Genomic DNA, 22,604 nt, shown 5'->3' on the forward strand with positions numbered 1-22,604 from the left:
AACATGTAGGCCTACTTTAAGTACCAAAAGTAAAATAATCGTTATGCAGAATGTCTCATTGCAAATTTTCATATACAGCTCACAATGTGTCACATCGTGGCGCATTGTTAGCTTGTAGAAGTGGTTAGTGTAAAAGTACAATATTTGCCTCTGAGATGTAGTGGAGTAGAAGTAGGCCTAAAAGTACTGGAAATTGGAATTACTCAAGTAAAGTAAAAAATATAAATTTGACTTAAGTACAGTAAGTTTGTACAGCAGCGGCAGTCTGACAACGCCTATGGGCAGATGTGAACGCAGAAAGAGGCCTCTCAACATGCAATCCCTCAATTCCAATATGAGTAATGATTGGATGCATGATGGAGTTCTTTGTAAGAATTAAGCCCCGCCCACAAGGGTTAGCACACATTCTAGCCTGGTGGAGATAAATGTGCCAATGAATGTGTTGCTTTCTTCTTTCGTGCATCGTCATCATTATGTCCATCTCACTGTCTTGCAGCCACACCCTCGTCTCTGGTCCCACCTGGAAGAGGCCGGCCTCTGAAGGTGGTCTAGACATCGGACAGATGGTGATTATGTGGTCGGCAGTCTTCTCAGGCTCGCTCCACTTGGCTGATGCGAGGCCAGGTCCCACTTCTTCATGGACAATTTGAAGTAGACAGCCCCAGTATGTAGGTTTCGGATGTTATCTCTGTATTTAATGTCTGCCATCAGCCGTTATCAACACAGCCAGTATGGACATTTCCACATACTGACAGCAGTTGTCCGACATGGCGTTGGTCGCGTTGTCCGACAAAATTACTAACCGTAACGGCTAAATTACACGCTCAAGCTTTCAAGCTCATAGTGCAGCACCGAGTGCCACGCTACAAGCTTGTACATCTGTTATTTTTGAAAGAATCTTGAAAATGTGGCGCAAATCTTTGAATATACTGTATAATTGAGAGCGAACGTTTTTAACTCAAATCTTTGCTTCTGGGGGGTCCTTGGACATATTTTGAGATAGGGGTCCGTGGCCAAATAGAGATAATTCTGGGGTCCTTGACATGACAAAGGTTGAGCACCACTGAGACAAAGGTTGCGCACAGAAAACTATTAGGATTTAGAAGCCTTTTTTTAATCGACCTCAGTCCTTAACCGGCCATGTAAGTCAGTTTCACTACGTGTTCGCTTCGGCGGCAGTCATTTCACTTCCCTGTGTCTACATACTGTACGCAGCCATGCGTATGTAGACACAGGTCATCAGGGATAGAAGGAATTCATCTCTTGTTGGGGTGACGGGACTTGAGTCAGATTGGAGGCGCTACCTTAGTTGTTATTTCATGCAGGATGTGCAAGTCATGTTTCTGGGTTTTCTTGCTGGGACGTGGGTAGCAGCCTCTCGTTAGAGGCCGATCATGGTATTCCCTATAGGACCGGCAGGTAGGACATGGGGGTGGGTGTAGGGGAATAGACGACAGCCTCCACGTGGTCTCCCCTGCAAGCAACGATAGATGGTGCAAGGCCAGCGCTCCTTGTTTGTCAGAAAATGTTTGATTCTGAAGTGTATTGCTTAATATCCATGCCAACATAAAGGACACATGGAAATGATGTGAGCAGTGATGGTTGTATTGTTTGAATATGAAACATTTATTTTTGTACATAAAGGGAGTGTAACTGGGCCTATATAGCAGGGGTATTCAACTAGATTAGGCCGGGGGCCACAACTGCAGAGTGATTGTGTGTGGGGGCCGCACAGCGTGCGTGCAAAGCGCGGAAATTTGTCCATCCATCAATTCCATCTTCAACCGCTTATCCGTAGTTGGGTCGCGGGGGCAACAGCTCCACCAGAGAGCTCCAGATTTCCCTCTCCAGAGCAACATTAGTGACTTCCTCCTGGGGGACGTTCCCAGGCCAGTGAGTCGATGTATTTCCTCCAACTGCGCCTTGGTCTGCCCCGGGGTCTCCTCCCAGTGGGACATGCGTCGAGGACCTCCCTAGGGAGGTGCCCGAGAGGCATCCTAACCAGATGCCCGAACCACCTCAGCTGACTCCTTTCCAGGCGTAGGAGCAGCGGTTCTACTCCGAGTCTCTCTCGTGTGACTGAACTTCTCACCCTATCTCTAAGGGAGATGCCAGCCACCCGTCGAAGAAAACTCATTTCGGCCGCTTGTATTCGTGACCTTATTCTTTCGGTCATGACCCACACTTCATGACCATAGGTGAGAGTAGGAACGAAGATTGCTCGGTAGACAGAGAGCTTTGCCTTCTGGCTCAACTCTCTTTTCGTCACAACAGTGGCGGTACAGCGACTGCAATACCGCCCCTGCCGCTCCGATTCTCCGGCTGATCTCCTTCTCCGTTCTCCCCTCACTCGTGAACAAGACCCCGAGATACTTGAACTCCTTCACCTGGGGTAGTGCCTCATTCCCTACCCGGACTGCACAATCCACCGGTTTCCTGCTGAGAACCATGGCCTCAGATTTGGAGACGCTGATCCTCATCCCAGCCGCCGTACACTCGGCTGCGAACCGGTCCAGTGAGAGCTGAAGGTCTTGGACCGATGCCATCAGGATCACATCATCTGCAAAAAGCAGTGATTCAACCCTTAGGTCACCGAGCCGAATACCCTCTCCGCCACGACTACGCCTCGATATCCTGTCCATGAAAATCACAAACAGGATAGGTGACAAAGCGCAGCCCTGGCGAAGGCCAACCCCCACCGGAAACGACTCCGACTTACTCCCGAGCACACGGACACAGCTCTCGCTTTGGGTGTACAGAGACCTCAATAAGGTCCTCCTCACCCCATACTCCCGCAGCACCTCCCACAGGACATCCCGGGGGACCCGGTCATATGCCTTCTCCAAATCCACAAAACACATGTAGACCGGATACGCATACTCCCAGGCCTTCTCCAGGATTCCTGCAAGAGTATAGATCTGGTCAGTTGTTCCGCGGCCAGGACGGAAACCACATTGCTCCTCCTGAATCTGAGGTTCGACTATCGGCCGGACCCTCCTTTCCAGCACCTTGGCGTAGACTTTCCCAGGGAGGCTGAGTAATGTGATAAATTTGTGGATCCTCAAAATATATTTTGTGTTCAACCACGAAGATTTATGTAATACATTTGTGCACAGTATGAGTACAGGGTGATATACAGTATGTCTATATACAAGTATATCGTTGCTGTCGGGAGGAAACCACCTAACTCCATTTTTGAGGTTTTGGATTATTATTATAACGCCATTGGACCTCCAAACTGTCTGCTAGCAACTGACTCCACCACCTCTCCCCCTCTCATGCTCATAATTGACATTATATAAAGTCACACGACCAACTTTGATGAGGCAGTATTGCTTTGTTTTCAAAATATAAGGTTTTCTTAATTTCCTGAAAAAAATATATTTTTCATTTCCTGAAAGTGGTTTCGTCCCAACAGAGATATACTACCTTAGAATAGATGTAGACCTATTTGACAGTGCATAAACATAATGAGCACCAGCTGGAAACACACACACACACACACACACACACACACACACACACACACACACACACACACACACACACACACACACACACACACACACACACACACACACACACACACACACACACACACACACACACACACACAGTTGCTCTGTAGCCAACATTGAGAACTTAAGCCTGCTGTGATATTGGAAAAAAGTCCCAGTTCATAATGTACAGTATGAAACAGTACGATTGTGACACAGGGCAGTACTTAAATACAGCACAGTCCCTCAGTAATACAGAAACCTTCTTATGACTGGGGAAAAAAGTTAGGTCATCAAGAGTGGACAAACTGATTAATTTCCCCATTAATGCAAATGTAATGTTGTATTAATGCCTTCCAGACAGGGTGAAGTGTACAATTTATTGAAGATTTGAGCTGAAAAAACAGCATTTCAGCATCATAGCTCTGGCCTCCTGAACGAGGCTTGGGCCCCAGCAGGGCAAAAGAACCCAGCGCACCACCACAGTGTACTGGCAGCATGCATACAGTTTGCTGCCTTTCAGTCCAGCGGTTTGCACTCCGGGCACGCACGCACGCACGCACGCACACATGCAGAGGCATAGTCAGGCCTTAAAAACCCTATACTGACAAATGTAACCGTATAAACCGCAAAAACATTTATTTTAGTTTTTTGTCTAAATTAGTTACACATGATCTCGGGGAGTCATGTAATAAGACTTGCATCAGGGCAACCACACTTGCCAATTCCTGAAATTGTACCTTTCTAACTTCTGACAACAATAGGCTACTGCAAAATCTGCTACTGTTAAGACTATAAATATGCTACAACTGCGGCTTGCGATATGGATACTCTACGCATAGACTAAAGTTTAGTAAAACTTTAGAATCTAAATCAACAACTGCATGCCTGACCTGTTTTGGTGTTTCCTCCTTTATATTGGATCTTCTGGATAGCCTCCAGCAGTGTCTCTTTGTTGCCATGAGAACTCAGCTGGAATTCTGTGCGTGCATCGTCACTGAACTGGGCTATGGCCACCTACGGAGACAGAGAGGAGAGAGAAACGCACTAAATACCTTTTTGTCATACTTTTTTAAATGTTAACCTTTTAAAACTTTAAGTATGCGTATACTAGAAGTCGAACTGGGCTGAAACTTTGCCCTTAATATGGAGATGACTGACGTCATAGTACTGAGATCTTAGAAGACTGCTGTCATAATAGACACTGTCCTGTTCAAAGAACATCGAATGATTTTCAGCACTGTGGAAATTGGATTACCAATAATGGTAATCCACACCTAAGGGATCCAAATAGGATCTCAGACTTCAAGACCTACTTGCGCAAGTACTGCGATCGGCTGGGTATGTATGTCGGTGTTGTCCACCGGCCAATGGGCATATATGTATGTAGGTGTCCTCCACCGGCCATACCCATTGGCCGCTGGACAACACCGACATACATACGTACTTTAATTGTACATAGAGGGTGTAAAACATTTAGAACAGCAATTGTAGTAAACATTGGTTAATAGCATTGGGCACAAGTAGCCGGCCATACATGGCGTACTTGTAGTTGTGTGCAAAGTGCAAGTTGGCAGCTCGACAGAGTGCATTTCTAGTTTATTTTGCCATTGACTTGAATAAGAATTGGGGGGCGGCATTAACATAAACACAAAGTCACTTGTTGGAGCAGTTAGCACCGCTCAAAAAGAGTATAAAACATACATTTAAAAAAAGAGAGGATCTTTGGCCAACTGGTTGTGTGCATACAAAGTTTGTTGCTGATGCAGTCCAGCAGTTTGTGAGATTAGCTCCAAACACACACACAGACCTGCTGTAAAAACAACAACCTCATCTGGACTGTACTACTTCAAATACAGTAGGTGAAACCAATACAGGATCATAGCTTTCACTGAAAGTACAGCACATGCATTAGCTGGTGGTCCAAGCTTTTTGCAGACTCCGTATGAAATCTGTCGACTTGGAATATCACATTATGGCCTCATTTTGCGAAAAGCTCTTTAAGCTTTTGATGAAAAAGCAGTGAAATATATACTCACTCATAAATCAGAGCCATAATCATCCTAATCACCTTATTCTAAGACGGCAATCAACTATCATTACCCCCGGACTGCTAATGGTGCTATTGTTGGCATGGGCTAGTTTACATTCACCAGCCAGCTCACTCTCACGTTGTCTGTACAGCCAAGCCCCAGGCTCTCTCACATTACTGCTAATGTTTTGCTGTGGGCAGCACCGCAACCAGTTATTTTCTATGGTGTACAGGCAAGGCAGCAGACTGAAGCAGCATGGAAGAATTGAAGCCTTCAAGGGCGGAAGGCTTCAATAGCAGGGTAGTAAGCAGTAGCACCTCTGCGTAAGGTGGCGAATGAACAAAGCTCTTGTAACATTGGCCTAGGGATACAGTATAGGCTATGCCTATTGCAAGAGCCCTGCAGAAATGTATATAACAGTGAGCATTGGTGGCCAAATTTTAGCTACGATTGCTAAGACAGCTGGTAAAACAGTAGTCTGAGTCTGGCACTGCAAATTCTCCCATGGTCACTTTTCACAGCTTCTGGGACATTATGTAAAGCTTTTTAACACAGATCATGTTGTTTGGTTAATGCTTCTGTCATGCATTTATAATTTGCTGATGATAATAATAATTACAATGAGACACAATATTAAACCAGGGGCCATACAGTATGTATGCATAAAAATTAGAAAATGAGGAAAAAATGTATGCAAAGATCTGTATATTATGTAAAGAAATCTTGATGTGAGACGTATGTCTCCACATACAGATGTTGTATGCAGATATTACTTGACGTGAGACGTATGTCTCCACATACTAATAATGTATGTATTTTAAATTGTTGGCAATAAATTGTTTTTTAATCTTGTTTCTTATGTTTAAGAATAAGAATAAAGAATAATAAGATATTAATAATACAGATTAAGAATAATAAGGATGGATAAGGAATAGGATAATAATATTGCCCATTATATTTACATGAAATAAACATTTTCTCCTCAGCATTCTGAAAAAGAAAATACTTATACAAAAAAAAACCTGACATCTGTTCTACAGTGCTACAGTCATATCTCCTCCTACTTGTGACACTTTCTCACTCTCTTCTTCTCTAATCTTCTGTAGAGATAAATGCAGAACATGTATGCATCTATTTAGTGTGGATGATGTGCAAACCTTCATAAACATGGCTGAAAGGCCACAAACTAGCCTTCTCTTAGCAATAATCACAGAGTTCAGACCTCTAGAATAACTTCTGTGCTCATGTCCTCAATATTTTTTAACGTTCAGTATTTTGCATACAGTTTCGAGGTAACAATGCCACACTAGCCAATACACAGCAGCTTGGCTCATAGCACAACATTAATTTGAAGGGAAAACGGATCAAACTGAATCACTGGAGGCTTTTACAGACACAACCTTTATATGCTCTGACCTCACTGAATTGTCATGGCGTGGCCAGTGACAACACAGTGTAAGTCAACTCTTCACTACAGCCAGCACTGCTGGAACAGATGCTTAAATTAAATTAATTCCTGGATGTGGCAACGTGCTCACTGGGGGGAATTTCTGACGGAGGTAGAGAGTTTTTGCCCTTTCAAGTGATAGGATGTGTTTATGGATGGTCACCAGAGAGATATTTCAACTCTGTTTGTACCTCCTGGAAGTGTCTCTTCCAAAACTACAGCTGCTTTTAACACTTCACTGCTGACAGAATGAATTTGAAGCAGAAACTATGCGGAACGTCTGACGAATCACAGAAGCCGAACTAGTTCAGTTAGTCACAAGATCTCAGAGGCACTGAACACCCAAAATCATTTCCGAGACTGCCAACCCAAACCTCTGAAGGACGTCTGTACAGTATAGCCAGCCAAATTGAACACATTTTACCGGGTCAGGTGTACAGTAGTATAGAATAGGCTTTATGAAGATGATGTTTTGTTTATTTAGACCCATTAACTACTGTACTTTAACAGTAGCTACAGTACAGTACACTCATTAGTACTTTTTAACAATAGTTCCATAACAGAAGTGTCTCAGAACATGTCTCACTCTGCTACCATTCTGCATGTATGCCATGTGGTGATGATGAGAAAAACATCTCTCAGAGTCATGCTAATGTTTTCTTAAATTGCGTAAAATGTTCTTTTGGAGATAGGCAGAGAGAGAGAGAGAGAGAGAGAGAGAGAGAGAGAGGTAGAGAGGTAGAGAGAGAGAGAGAGAGAGAGAGATGTATTTTTAAATAATAACATTAAATACATTAAAACAAGAACAAAAATATAAAAGGTAAAATAACGATTATTATTTTATTGACCAGATTGGTTGCTATGGTAACATTGACTGAAATAGGGCATGCTTGTCTGACCCCAATTCCAGCGATAGTGATTGAGAGCACATTCAGGACACTTTAAATCCCATTTGCTCATCTCATGTTTGAGAAATTCAATATATCCGAGTCCCACGTCTGTCTGAATACATTGCTCTGCTCAGCACTGATCGAGCTGAACTGAACATGGAGACTGTTAATGTAAAATCATATAGATATAGGGAGAGGCCAGCTGACCTGTGTGCCGTCTGGACCGATCAGATCCAGTGATCCCATGGTGCTGTAGAGGAAACGTGTGATCTTTAGGAAATTGTCATCTCCAATGGACCAGGAGCCATCCACCAGGAATACCAAATCCGCTTTGGCCTCCTTACACACTGAAGAGAAACACACAATCAATGGTCAATGAATGCACAGCAGAGACATACAGATGGCAGAAAGGAAGATGGAGAAAGACAGACATGGTACATGTAAGTAGAGTGTAGAGTGCCGAAGTCATCCCCTGGTTCCAAGGGGTTTGCCGAATGGAGAATAACATGGGGTCATCTTAAAACCGTGGTCCAATTGTGGTCCAAAAATAAACAAACTGTCTCTGCGATATTGTCAGGGAGGTGTCTCTTTATCGTTTACGACATTCAGTCAGTCATATTTGATACAGTCTGTTCGGTAGCAGTAACATTAGCGTTTTCGCAGGTCGCAGCCTGAAAAGGTTGAGAACCACTGCCCTACTGAGTGTTTCTGAATGACTCTAAATATCCCTGTGTATTTCTGCTCAAAAAGGTTATGTACTTTTAACAAATACATAAACACACACTCTACTCCAATGGTTGCATGACGAGGTTTAAGCCTAAAAAAATAATGAATGAATGTGAATACACTATTCGACACTAACCTAGTGATTCAAATGTCATTTCTAAATCTAACAGAGAACAGAACATAATGTGCCAGTGGAGTTTTGTTGATTCTCTAAAATAAATGATGTGGTTTAGACTCCGTGGCCATAAGCTGCCTAGAAAATCACAGCCCATGCCGCTACGTGCATGACGCCACAAAACACCTCCAGTCATGAAAGCCTGAAATGCCTGGTGATGAAAAAGTGCAAGTGAAACTTATGGAGATCATGAAAGTTGAGTCATAACTATCGGGATGTAATTAATATGTCATGGCAAATCTCTTAGATCAACTGATTGATTGATTGATTGATTGATTGATTGATTGATTTATTAACAGTTTGCAGAATTACAGTACATTTCAAGTACAACTAAATACAAAAACTGTTAACAGTGAGTGGACGACACCATAAAGCATTACACTTGTTTACAATAGGGCCCACCATTTCCAATTCATCAAAACATTTAGAGACGGCGTCGACCATCTTTTGAAATGGCAGATCTAAAATCTACTTTTAGATGAGCTTTTCAGTGGTTAATGTTTTGTAATTAAAACCTTTAAAGTGACTAGTAACTAAAGTTTTAAAATAATTGTAGTGGAGTAAAAATATAATATTTGCCTCTGAGATACAGTGGAGGAAAAAAATGGAAATACTAGTAAAGTAAAAGTACTAAAGTACTAGTGTGTAATAAAGTGAATAATCATCAAAGTCAAAGAGTCCTGCTACTCTAAGATTTATTTCCTCTCCCTCCAACCTGTTTCTTTCCCTCCCTCTGTCTCCTTCTAGATAGATAGATAGATTCTTTATTTTTGTGTCATGCACCAAAGGCGCCCAGCCCACATGGACTTACAGGACACACCATATCATTGCTTCAATATTGCATTGTGTACAAGAAACATTTTTACACAAACAAAACATTTTGCCTTTTTTCCCACGCTTTGCATAAAAAGTCTGCTAAAGCAAAAATACCTTTCCTAAAACAAAATTCCAGTTTTTCATAGTCCTCTAACCAGAAAAAGTTAGCACAGATGGTTGTCATTTTACAAAATAATACATGTCTTAATTCTTCATTTAAAGGGCAGTAAAACAAAAAATTAATTTCATTTTCAATTTCTTTCAAATCACACACTAGACACACTCTGTCCTCCTCAGGAGTACCAATGAATCTACCTGTTTCTAAAGCTAATGGTTAGGTCCCAGAATGCAGCTGTGCACAAAAAGATCTCTGACCTTTGGATATATTTTGTGTAACATAAGGATTAGGGCCATAATTATTTTTAATAAGACGATATGTTCTTAGTTTAGGTTTGTACCATAAATCAACAGCCCAACTCTCCTTATACCCAAGGAACATATAGTTCTGTATTTCATGAATATTACAGTATAGTCTATTTAAATAAATAAATGATGAATTATTCTTAAAGAATAAAGACTTTACTTCATTAGCCCAGGGGTAACCATTAGAAATGTCCCAGTTAAAAATATTTTTGGTCAGTCTGTCATCGGACATATTAACACATATTCCAAAGTCTCAACATCTCACCTTTGTGTCTGATATTTACGGGCATCCATCCCATATCGCCGCTAATAGCCAAGATAGGCGTGAGCTTATGAACTCCAAGAAATGACCGTATGGCTCTATTTTGAATTGTGTTACAACTTTCATTGTTCGGAAAACCCCATACTTCATACATTCTTTGCCTCTCTGTCTTATAATCATTCTGCTGCAGGCTCTCTCTCTCTCTCTCTCTCTCTCTCTCTCTCTCCCTCTCTCTCTCTCTCTCTCTCTCTCTCTCAATTCAATTCAATTGTGAACCACCAGCTGCTCCTAGAAACCCTAGCGGAGCTAGGCATCGGTGGAACGGCACTAAAGTGGTTCTCCTCCTACCTCACCGATCGGACCTACCAGGTTTCCTGGAAAGGTCTGCTATCATCCCCCCGAACCCTCCAAACTGGGGTCCCACAGGGATCTGTACTTGGTCCCCTCCTTTTCTCACTGTACACTAAATCCCTTGGCACTATCATCTCTGCTCACAATATATCCTATCACTGCTACGCCGATGACACACAACTGTTCCTATCCTTCCCCCCCTCTGCCACTCAGGTGGAAGAGCGCATCACTGCATGCCTGGCTGACATATCACAGTGGATGTCCTCCAACCACCTCAAGCTGAACCCAGACAAGACTGAGCTTCTCTTCTTCCCAGCTAAGTCCTGCCCTATGCAGGAGCTAACTATTTCCGTAGACAACGCCCTGGTAACGTCTGTCCCAACAGCCAGGAATCTTGGTGTTGTCCTGGACAGTCAGCTCTCGTTCAAAGCTCACATCACAGCTGTCACTCGATCATGTAGGTTCACACTCTATAACATACGACGAATTAGACCGTTCCTCACCCAGGAATCAGCCCAGCTCCTAATCCAGACAACAGTCTTGTCAAAACTCGACTATTGTAACTCCCTCCTTACTGGCCTACCAGCATGTGCACTTAAGCCTCTCCAGCTGATCCAAAATGCAGCAGCTCGCTTGGTCTTCAACCAGCCAAAATTCTCACATGTCTCCCCCCTGCTCCGCTCCCTCCACTGGCTCCCGGTCGCTGCCCGCACAGAATACAAAACTCTGATGCTGGCATTCAAAGCAACCAAAGGTATGGCTCCCCCATATCTTACAAGTATGATTGAACCCTACAAACCCTCCCGCGCACTCAGATCAGCCAACGCAGGGAAACTGGAAGTACCCTCACTAAAAACGCCGGGACAACGCTCCACACGTCCCAAACTCTTCTCCCTTCTGGCTCCAAAACTGTGGAATGCACTTCCCATTGCAGTCAGAACTGCAGCATCACTCCCAATCTTCCGCCGTAGCCTGAAAACCCACCTTTTCAGACTCCATCATGGCCCATAGCACTTACCCTAACCCCTTAGATAGAATTTCTGTTGGCTTAGATAGCATTTGACTTAGACTTATAGCATGTTATGTAGACAGCACTATAATTGTATTGTATATAGTCATAGCACGCCATAGTACATATGTATAGCATAGTAGTGAATATGTATAGTTTATTATGTATAGTGTATGTATAGTTTCATCATATAGATATTCCACTGTTACCTTCTTAGCTTACGCATGTTTCATGATAAATGCTTTTATGTGATGTATTCCCATGCTTTTGTTCTGCCTAAATGTAAGTCGCTCTGGATTAAGAGCGTCTGCTAAATGCCTAAATTGTAAATTGTAAATTGTAATTCAATTCAATTCAATTCAATTCAATTCAATTCAATTCAATTCAATTCAATTCAATTCAAATGAGCTTTATTGGCATGAGAAAGCATACTTTGCCAAAGCATTGCCAAAGCAGAAGTGGACAAGACAAGACAATCAAAATAAAATAATGTATTTACAAATAAATATTGGATATAAATAGGAATTAAATAAAGTCTCTCTCTCTCTCTCTCTCTCTCTCTCTCTCTCTCTCTCTCTCTCTCTCCTCCCCCCCCCCCTCTCTCTCTCTCTCTCCACCTCCCCTCCACCCTCTCTCTCTCTCTTCTAAAAGATTATAAAATTATATTGGCCTACAGAAAAAACTAAAACCTTAAAGACTATCTAGTACACAGCAAGCTAAAAGGAATCAACACCAGGGACCAGAATACTTCAAACCCAAACAATTAGTCAAAAATAGACAACCACAAGATTTGTTCAACATTTCATGGCTCACGGCATTGAAGCTCTAAAAGGCGCTAGTGGATTAAGAACCTCAACACGGATTTTCCTGGAGGCTTAAACATGCCTAAAATCAGATCTTGAATACAACAAAACTTAAACTCAGGATTAAACTGGAGAAATCTAAAAGTGACTGGATCAGACTTCCTTCGGATACATGGCGAATGCATTCATTCCTTGCATTGTGCTTACACATGTTGCGACCATGTAAGCACAGTGCACTCAGTGCACTCCCCCCCCCCTCTCTCTCTCTCTCTCTCTTTTACTGGCACAGTCCTGAGTAAAGGTTACCTGTCATCACCAATGGTAGGTTGGTTTTACAAAGGTCAAAAAATGTGATAGAGGAGAGAGAGAGAGAGATTGAGTGTGTGTGTGTGTGTGTGTGTGTGTGTGTGTGTGTGTGTGTGTGTGTGTGTGTGTGTGTGTGTGTGTGTGTGTGTGTGTGTGTGTGTGTGTGTGTGTCCGCGCGCGAGAGAGGTTGGGGGCTTAGGCGGTGTTGTAGGTCATCCTGTATCTGGGCCATGGGCCAGTCAGATGGAAACAGAGGTACAGTGTCTGTAGTTTACAGTAGTGTCCAGTCAGATGGAAACAGAGGTACAGTGTCTGTAGTTTACAGTAGTGGCCAGTCAGATGGAAACAGAGGTACAGTGTCTGTAGTTTACAGTAGTGGCCAGTCAGATGGAAACAGAGGTACAGTGTCTGTAGTTTACAGTAGTGTCCAGTCAGATGGAAACAGAGGTACAGTGTCTGTAGTTTACAGTAGTGGCCAGTCAGATGGAAACAGAGGTACAGTGTCTGTAGTTTACAGTAGTGTCCAGTCAGATGGAAACAGAGGTACAGTGTCTGTAGTTTACAGTAGTGGCCAGTCAGATGGAAACAGAGGTACAGTGTCTGTAGTTTACAGTAGTGGCCAGTCAGATGGAAACAGAGGTACAGTGTCTGTAGTTTACAGTAGTGTCCAGTCAGATGGAAACAGAGGTACAGTGTCTGTAGTTTACAGTAGTGGCCAGTCAGATGGAAACAGAGGTACAGTGTCTGTAGTTTACAGTAGTGGCCAGTCAGATGGAAACAGAGGTACAGTGTCTGTAGTTTACAGTAGTGTCCAGTCAGATGGAAACAGAGGTACAGTGTCTGTAGTTTACAGTAGTGGCCAGTCAGATGGAAACAGAGGTACAGTGTCTGTAGTTTACAGTAGTGTCCAGTCAGATGGAAACAGAGGTACAGTGTCTGTAGTTTACAGTAGTGTCCAGTCAGATGGAAACAGAGGTACAGTGTCTGTAGTTTACAGTAGTGGCCAGTCAGATGGAAACAGAGGTACAGTGTCTGTAGTTTACAGTAGTGTCCAGTCAGATGGAAACAGAGGTACAGTGTCTGTAGTTTACAGTAGTGTCCAGTCAGATGGAAACAGAGGTACAGTGTCTGTAGTTTACAGTAGTGTCCAGTCAGATGGAAACAGAGGTACAGTGTCTGTAGTTTACAGTAGTGTCCAGTCAGATGGAAACAGAGGTACAGTGTCTGTAGTTTACAGTAGTGTCCAGTCAGATGGAAACAGAGGTACAGTGTCTGTAGTTTACAGTAGTGTCCAGTCAGATGGAAACAGAGGTACAGTGTCTGTAGTTTACAGTAGTGTCCAGTCAGATGGAAACAGAGGTACAGTGTCTGTAGTTTACAGTAGTGTCCAGTCAGATGGAAACAGAGGTACAGTGTCTGTAGTTTACAGTAGTGTCCAGTCAGATGGAAACAGAGGTACAGTGTCTGTAGTTTACAGTAGTGTCCAGTCAGATGGAAACAGAGGTACAGTGTCTGTAGTTTACAGTAGTGTCCAGTCAGATGGAAACAGAGGTACAGTGTCTGTAGTTTACAGTAGTGTCCAGTCAGATGGAAACAGAGGTACAGTGTCTGTAGTTTACAGTAGTGTCCAGTCAGATGGAAACAGAGGTACAGTGTCTGTAGTTTACAGTAGTGTCCAGTCAGATGGAAACAGAGGTACAGTGTCTGTAGTTTACAGTAGTGTCCAGTCAGATGGAAACAGAGGTACAGTGTCTGTAGTTTACAGTAGTGTCCAGTCAGATGGAAACAGAGGTACAGTGTCTGTAGTTTACAGTAGTGTCCAGTCAGATGGAAACAGAGGTACAGTGTCTGTAGTTTACAGTAGTGTCCAGTCAGATGGAAACAGAGGTACAGTGTCTGTAGTTTACAGTAGTGTCCAGTCAGATGGAAACAGAGGTACAGTGTCTGTAGTTTACAGTAGTGTCCAGTCAGATGGAAACAGAGGTACAGTGTCTGTAGTTTACAGTAGTGTCCAGTCAGATGGAAACAGAGGTACAGTGTCTGTAGTTTACAGTAGTGTCCAGTCAGATGGAAACAGAGGTACAGTGTCTGTAGTTTACAGTAGTGTCCAGTCAGATGGAAACAGAGGTACAGTGTCTGTAGTTTACAGTAGTGTCCAGTCAGATGGAAACAGAGGTACAGTGTCTGTAGTTTACAGTAGTGTCCAGTCAGATGGAAACAGAGGTACAGTGTCTGTAGTTTACAGTAGTGTCCAGTCAGATGGAAACAGAGGTACAGTGTCTGTAGTTTACAGTAGTGTCCAGTCAGATGGAAACAGAGGTACAGTGTCTGTAGTTTACAGTAGTGTCCAGTCAGATGGAAACAGAGGTACAGTGTCTGTAGTTTACAGTAGTGTCCAGTCAGATGGAAACAGAGGTACAGTGTCTGTAGTTTACAGTAGTGTCCAGTCAGAAGGAAACAGAGGTACAGTGTCTGTAGTTTACAGTAGTGTCCAGTCAGATGGAAACAGAGGTACAGTGTCTGTAGTTTACAGTAGTGTCCAGTCAGATGGAAACAGAGGTACAGTGTCTGTAGTTTACAGTAGTGTCCAGTCAGAAGGAAACAGAGGTACAGTGTCTGTAGTTTACAGTAGTGTCCAGTCAGATGGAAACAGAGGTACAGTGTCTGTAGTTTACAGTAGTGTCCAGTCAGATGGAAACAGAGGTACAGTGTCTGTAGTTTACAGTAGTGTCCAGTCAGAAGGAAACAGAGGTACAGTGTCTGTAGTTTACAGTAGTGTCCAGTCAGATGGAAACAGAGGTACAGTGTCTGTAGTTTACAGTAGTGTCCAGTCAGATGGAAACAGAGGTACAGTGTCTGTAGTTTACAGTAGTGTCCAGTCAGATGGAAACAGAGGTACAGTGTCTGTAGTTTACAGTAGTGTCCAGTCAGAAGGAAACAGAGGTACAGTGTCTGTAGTTTACAGTAGTGTCCAGTCAGATGGAAACAGAGGTACAGTGTCTGTAGTTTACAGTAGTGTCCAGTCAGATGGAAACAGAGGTACAGTGTCTGTAGTTTACAGTAGTGTCCAGTCAGATGGAAACAGAGGTACAGTGTCTGTAGTTTACAGTAGTGTCCAGTCAGAAGGAAACAGAGGTACAGTGTCTGTAGTTTACAGTAGTGTCCAGTCAGATGGAAACAGAGGTACAGTGTCTGTAGTTTACAGTAGTGTCCAGTCAGATGGAAACAGAGGTACAGTGTCTGTAGTTTACAGTAGTGTCCAGTCAGATGGAAACAGAGGTACAGTGTCTGTAGTTTACAGTAGTGTCCAGTCAGATGGAAACAGAGGTACAGTGTCTGTAGTTTACAGTAGTGTCCAGTCAGAAGGAAACAGAGGTACAGTGTCTGTAGTTTACAGTAGTGTCCAGTCAGATGGAAACAGAGGTACAGTGTCTGTAGTTTACAGTAGTGTCCAGTCAGAAGGAAACAGAGGTACAGTGTCTGTAGTTTACAGTAGTGTCCAGTCAGATGATGGCCTCATTATGGGGTTAGATAGTGTACCCTTCGGTTCTTAATCTTTCTAGCCGTGTGAGGACATGGGAGGGGGAGGTCCTCAAAGGAGATGTTACTGTATATGGTTACCCTACCATTTAATAATACTACAGTTTTAGTTGAAGTTGTAGTTAGAGGTAAGTGAAGTGGTTACAGTCCCAAGTAGGGGTTGATGATCACTCACCTTCTTTGGCGGGGGGGATGGTGGGGGGAGGCTCAGTGGCAGGTGGTTCAGTTGGCGCCAGGGTGGGTTCTGGCACTGGACACACACACACACACACACACACACACACACACACACACACACACACACAGCCAAAGAGAAACAAAACAAGGTTATAAATCATATTGGCAGTGACAAGTGGCACCATCATCGCCGTTATCTACACAACACACGCGCGCATACACACGCACGCACGCACGCATGCACGCACACACACACACACACACACACACAGAAGTGAAAGTCATATTTCTCCAAAATTAGAGCTGCCTCCTGCCTTTGGACCTCGAGTATACAGAGAAATACTACTGGTAGTAGTAGTTAAGGACACCCTTGGTCCCTAGGGACCTCGATGTCCGATTTCGGCATTCTCAGGACACTCCCTAGGGACGAGGGGGCGGGGCCTAACCCTTTTTTTCCGATGACGTCATTATATTGATTTTGCTGATTGGAGTTTCCGGTATCTGAGGATCGTATTGATCCTGATAATGGCATTTTCATCTTTGGCAGTTGGGGGATCAATATGATTCTAGTTCTGCTTTTGTGTGAGGCAGTTAATGCCCATCTGTTCAAACTGAACTGTGCATGCACTGATTTGTGTAGGCGAACTATTCTATCTGTGTGTGTGTGTGGGTCTGTGTGTGATCATTCAACTTTCTCCATCTATGCGACTTCCTCAAAATCGACAGACTGTGGCCGGCCGGTTTGGATGGAAGACAAGCAGTTTCTAGCCTGTGTGGGCATATTGTACTCCTCCATCTGTCGATCCTGTCATGGCTCTAGACAGTGCTGATGTCCGAGGTCGACGGCACATGTTATTTTCATCTAGTATTTTAATTCACCATTTTGTTATTTTACTGACTTCTTCATTTTGTCATTTAGCCAAGCTGATGATGGCTGAGTAGCAATGTTAAAAATTATGTTCAACCCTGACTGTGTGACAGTCTGTGATATAACAGGCACCTATGGGGTGTTTAAGGTAAAGCATTTAGGCAAAATACAGGAGGGTTATAGATGATGCATGCTTAAAAAAGTATAATTGATATGATATTGGGTTTTTATTTTAAACCAATGGATTTAGTTAAGTAGAGTTCAATACACATCTTTGGACGTGACTAGGTTCTTTATCAGTATTATATAATATTACATTTTATTTAGAGTATAAGGCTAGTCATTAGCCAATGGTATCAATTTTGGTTTCTAAACTTTGAAAGTGTGACGAGGTGTTAAGGCATAATGTTGCAAAAGTAGCAAATCTTGTACGTGTGTGTGCGTGCCTGCGATATTGATTATGCTTGCAAACGACCCCGTCTCATCCACCCTGCACCGACTTCCAGCTACTCCCCTCTGGTAGACGGTACAAACTAGGCATGCCACGGTATGAGATTTTACAGTACGGTACGATGCCGATATTGATAATCTATACCTCGGTATTCCAAGGTATTTATATTTATAAAAATAAAATAAAAAGATTGCCCCGCTGACCTATGTCTAGTGACTACCTCCACATCCTTATAAGCCCTTCTTTGTTCCCCAGCATGCAGGCCTACACATATATATATATATATATATATATATATATATATCATAATATATGCCATGATTATGAACTGATTACCCTGGACCGAATGGAAACAAGACAGCAAGGACTTTTATCAGTGATCCTTATCTTTATGACTCAGTCGGCATGGTGATATTGATTCTATGGGTGTGTGGGACCACGCATACCATATGTGGGCATATTGCACCCCCCCTTCTTCTGAGCAGGCTATGGGATAGCGGTATTGATTCTATCTGGGGTGTGTGGTCCTGGGATCAATAGTTCGTATGGACCCTGTCAGGGACATGCTTTTGCTGGGGGCTGTGTGAGTGTGGGTGTGTGTGCGTGTGCGTGTGTGTGCGTGCTGGTGTGTATGGTGAATTTTGCATGGTCCAGGGTGTCTTAATGTCTTGTTTAATGTATGACTTGTATTATTTTGGTACGTGGTGCTGTATTTTGTGACATTTGCACGGGTCAGGGTGTCTTAATGTTTTGTTTTAATGTATGACTTGGGTTATTTTTGGTATGTGGTGTGGTGTTTTGTGACATTTGCATGTTTCAGGGTGTCTTAATGTTTTATTTTAATGTATGACTTGGGTTATTTTTTGGTATGTGATGTGGTGTTTTGTGAGTTATGCATGGTTCATGGTGTCTTAAGGTTTTGTTTAATGTATGACTGGGGTTATTTTGGTATGTGATGTGGTGTTTTGTGAGTTATGCATGGTTCAGGGTGTCTTAAGGTTTTGTTTTAATGTATGACTTGGGTTATTTTTTTGGTATGTGATGTGGTGTTTTGTGAGTTATGCACGGGTCAGGGTGTCTTAATGTTTTGTTTTAATGTATGACTTGGGTTATTTTTGGTATGTGGTGTGGTGTTTTGTGACATTTGCATGTTTCAGGTTGTCTTAATGTTTTATTTTAATGTATGACTTGGGTTATTTTTTGGTATGTGATGTGGTGTTTTGTGAGTTATGCATGGTTCATGGTGTCTTAAGGTTTTGTTTTAATGTATGACTTGGGTTATTTTTTTTTGGTATGTGATGTGGTGTTTTGTGAGTTATGCATGGTTCATGGTGTCTTAAGGTTTTGTTTAATGTATGACTGGGGTTATTTTGGTATGTGATGTGGTGTTTTGTGAGTTATGCATGGTTCATGGTGTCTTAAGGTTTTGTTTTAATGTATGACTTGGGCTATTTTTGGTATGTGGTGTGGTGTTTTGTGACATTTGCATGTTTCAGGTTGTCTTAATGTTTTATTTTAATGTATGACTTGGGTTATTTTTTGGTATGTGATGTGGTGTTTGGTGAGTTATGCATGGTTCATGGTGTCTTAAGGTTTTGTTTTAATGTATGACTTGGGTTATTTTTGGTATGTGGTGTGGTGTTTTGTGACATTTGCACGGTTCAGTTTGTTTTAATGTTTTATTTTAATGTATGACTTGGGTTATTTTTTGGTATGTGATGTGGTGTTTTGTGAGTTATGCATGGTTCATGGTGTCTTAAGGTTTTGTTTTAATGTATGACTTGGGTTATTTTTGGTATGTGGTGTGGTGTTTTGTGACATTTGCATGTTTCAGGTTGTCTTAATGTTTTATTTTAATGTATGACTTGGGTTATTTTTTTGGTATGTGGTGTGATGTTTTGTGACATTTGCACGGTTCATGATGTCTTAAGGTTTTGTTTAATGTATGACTGGGGTTATTTTGGTATGTGATGTGGTGTTTTGTGAGTTATGCATGGTTCAGGGTGTCTTAAGGTTTTGTTTTAATGCATGAGTTGTATTATTTTGGTATGTGGTGTGATGTATTTTTGGTATGTGGGTATGTGGTTGGGGAATTTTTACATGGCTCATGATGTCTTAATGATTTGTTTAAGGTATGAGATGTATTATTTTGGTAAGTGATTGTATGTTTTGTGGCATTTGCATGGTTCAGGTTGGCTTAATGGTTTATTTTAATGTATGACTTGGATTATTTTTGGTACATGGGGGTGTATTTTGTGGCGTTTGCATGGTGCATGGTTCAGGTTGTCTTAAGGTTTTGTTTTAATGTATGACTTGGGTTATTTTTGGTATGTGGTGTGGTGTTTTGTGACATTTGCACGGTTCATGATGTCTTAATGTTTTGGTTTAATGTATGACTTGGGTTATTTTTTTTTGGTAGATGGTGGTGTATTTTGTGACATTTGCATGGTTCAGGTTGGCTTAATGGTTTATTTTAATGTATGACTTGGATTATTTTTGGTACGTGGGGGTGTATTTTGTGGCGTTTGCATGGTGCATGGTTCAGGCATGCCCCGGGCATGTCTGTGGCCGTTTGAGCTGTGAGGTTGGGGGTAATACTGAGTAATGTACGGTTAGTTCATGCTAGTAGGGTACATGTTTAAAGTAATCATGTATATCATATTGGCGTAACTAAATTTGAAATGAGTTGAGTGGACTATGTATTTTTAGATGAACACACTATGTTGTTCACCTACAATTATACGGATCGATGACTAGAGTAGATTGACGGCATTTTACAATAGCTACTATTAGGTATTATTGACATTTAAAGTTAGATAGACTATAGTCTATATTACATGGTGGTATAGGCATCCATGGATTTCCAGGGAATTCAACCCGAATCTGTAGACGGGGTCTGTACACAAAACACAATGTTTTGTGTTGACAATAACTACGAGGCAATAACAGCCATCATACTAGTAAATATTATGTATACTAGTTAAATTATCTAAACTCTGTGATTTGGCATAGACATTTTTCACGACACATAGGAAGAGTCTAAACTACATGCATAATAATAAAATATGGTTGAATGTTTCAAATACTGGATAGTTAGAATGGGTCATGCATGTTTTTAATACAAGCACCTTAACATCACCATGTCTGATGGTGCAGTGTGTAAATGTAACAGGTTATCTACATTGTGTATACTAAAGCATGTAATACTGATGTACCGATGTTTTTCCAAGAGTTCAGATCGTATAGTTTAGAAAATTGTGTAAGTCTATACTATACGAGGTCTTTAGATCATGGTCAGCACCAAATAGCATACCAAAAGTCTGTATCTTATGTTTATCAGGTTTTATTTTGATCAGAAAATAGACAATTATCCAGATGAACATACACTGTAGCACAACATGGAGCAAAATGTACAAGACAATGAATTCACCAGGACATCAAATATACTCAGTCATCAACTATTTCTAATGTATATATATATATATATATATATAGATATATATACAATGATGCAATCAGGTCAATCATAGTGGCAATAGTTATGTCCCTGATTATTATTTTTTGGATCATATCAGGGTAAATCCTTCCAGTAATGCAAATAAGATGTACATAGCCTATGGATTCTTGACATTGGCAGTGGTCCTACCTCAATACCACTAGTTCTCAATACCTTAATAACCCCCGGTATAAAATCATCAGTCCACAACTTGTTCATTAAATCTTTAAAATGATTGTAGAAGTAATATCGGGGCGTAATATTCAAACATCTGTGCTCGGTTTGACTAGAATGGTCTATGCGGCAGCCGTTGCAATCATCCTTCATCTGTTCGGTTATAGCGTTTGCGAGTAGTTGACCAACATGTATTTTCAGAATATCTGTAAGATTTGTGGGGTTTGTCCCAGCAAACTCATCCAAAGTCAGTGGCCAATTCAGGGGGTATGGCGGCGAAAGCAATGGTGTGTCGGAGGCTGGAGGGTCATGGGGAGCAGTTGAATTTGGGGGTGATAGGTCTACCCTCTCAAAATACTCTGTGTCCCCCGCACCATAGCCCCAAAATGCCCTCTCAAAATGTTCATCGTTCTCCGGATCATAGTCGCAAAATGCCCGGGCATCATCATATTCATCGCTGTCCGTATCTGCAGTACTGATGTTATGCCACCACGGGGGGTGTATACATGGTCCATTGCGGGTCCATCCACCATGAGAGGTCCCTTCATTCGAGTTTGATTCTCCCAATGAAGAACTAGAATCCTCCATGGTGCGTGAATGGCGCAATATACCGGCAATAATGAGTTAGCATTTTACCTATAATGTAGGAGGGGGTGGGCTGGTAGCTGCAATTGTTGGTCCATCGGTTTCTAGATCAGAGTGGGGCGTGGGTGCATCGTTTTCTAGGGCGCTGTACGAATCATGATTTACAGGACGGTTATCCATTGAGAATAATGTAGCGCCAGCTGGCTTTGGGGGATCACCGAGCGAGAAGCTACTATGTCTGGGATTACCGAACGAGAACCCCGTAGGTCTGGAATGGCTTGTCTGGTAATCCACAAGCCTCAGTTTCTTTTCATTGAAGTAGTCCAATGATCGTGAATCCACACGTTTGGCGCCTCTAAGGTAGCCTTACAGTAGGTCCAAAGATTGATTCTCTATAGTTGTGAAGAAATCCAAGGCTTCACACATCACATGCTTTAGAATCCCTAAATCATCCACACCAACGGCTAGTTGGATTGGAAAGCTTTTTTGGATTGGATTCTCTTTCTCCATGATACTCTTAGGTCTTTCAACTGGGGTACCGCATTGAGATTTGTATCTTAGTAGCAACCATAAGT

At 42.2% G+C, this 22,604-nt stretch overlaps 1 protein-coding gene across 5 annotated transcripts in view; it reads right to left on the reverse strand.

Annotated features, from left to right (window-relative positions):
- The window catches only part of col14a1a (collagen, type XIV, alpha 1a), a 594,115-nt gene that overhangs the window by 472,003 nt on the left and 99,508 nt on the right, over nucleotides 1-22,604 (reverse strand). For all 5 annotated transcript variants that reach the window (XR_014569038.1, XR_014569039.1, XM_083761059.1 and 2 more), the window contains exons 25-27: nucleotides 16,454-16,528; nucleotides 8,075-8,214; nucleotides 4,391-4,514 (exon numbers count right to left, since the gene is read on the reverse strand). Coding sequence is in view for 3 of the 5 variants with exons in the window: in XM_083761059.1 (XP_083617185.1) it covers nucleotides 4,391-4,514; nucleotides 8,075-8,214; nucleotides 16,454-16,528 (339 nt within the window). In the remaining 2 variants the exon portion in view is untranslated. The remainder of the gene's footprint in view (nucleotides 1-4,390; nucleotides 4,515-8,074; nucleotides 8,215-16,453; nucleotides 16,529-22,604) is intronic.

Source organism: Protomyctophum parallelum (genome assembly GCF_964188405.1).
Source record: "Protomyctophum parallelum genome assembly, chromosome: 3".
NCBI classification, from domain to species: domain Eukaryota; kingdom Metazoa; phylum Chordata; class Actinopteri; order Myctophiformes; family Myctophidae; genus Protomyctophum; species Protomyctophum parallelum.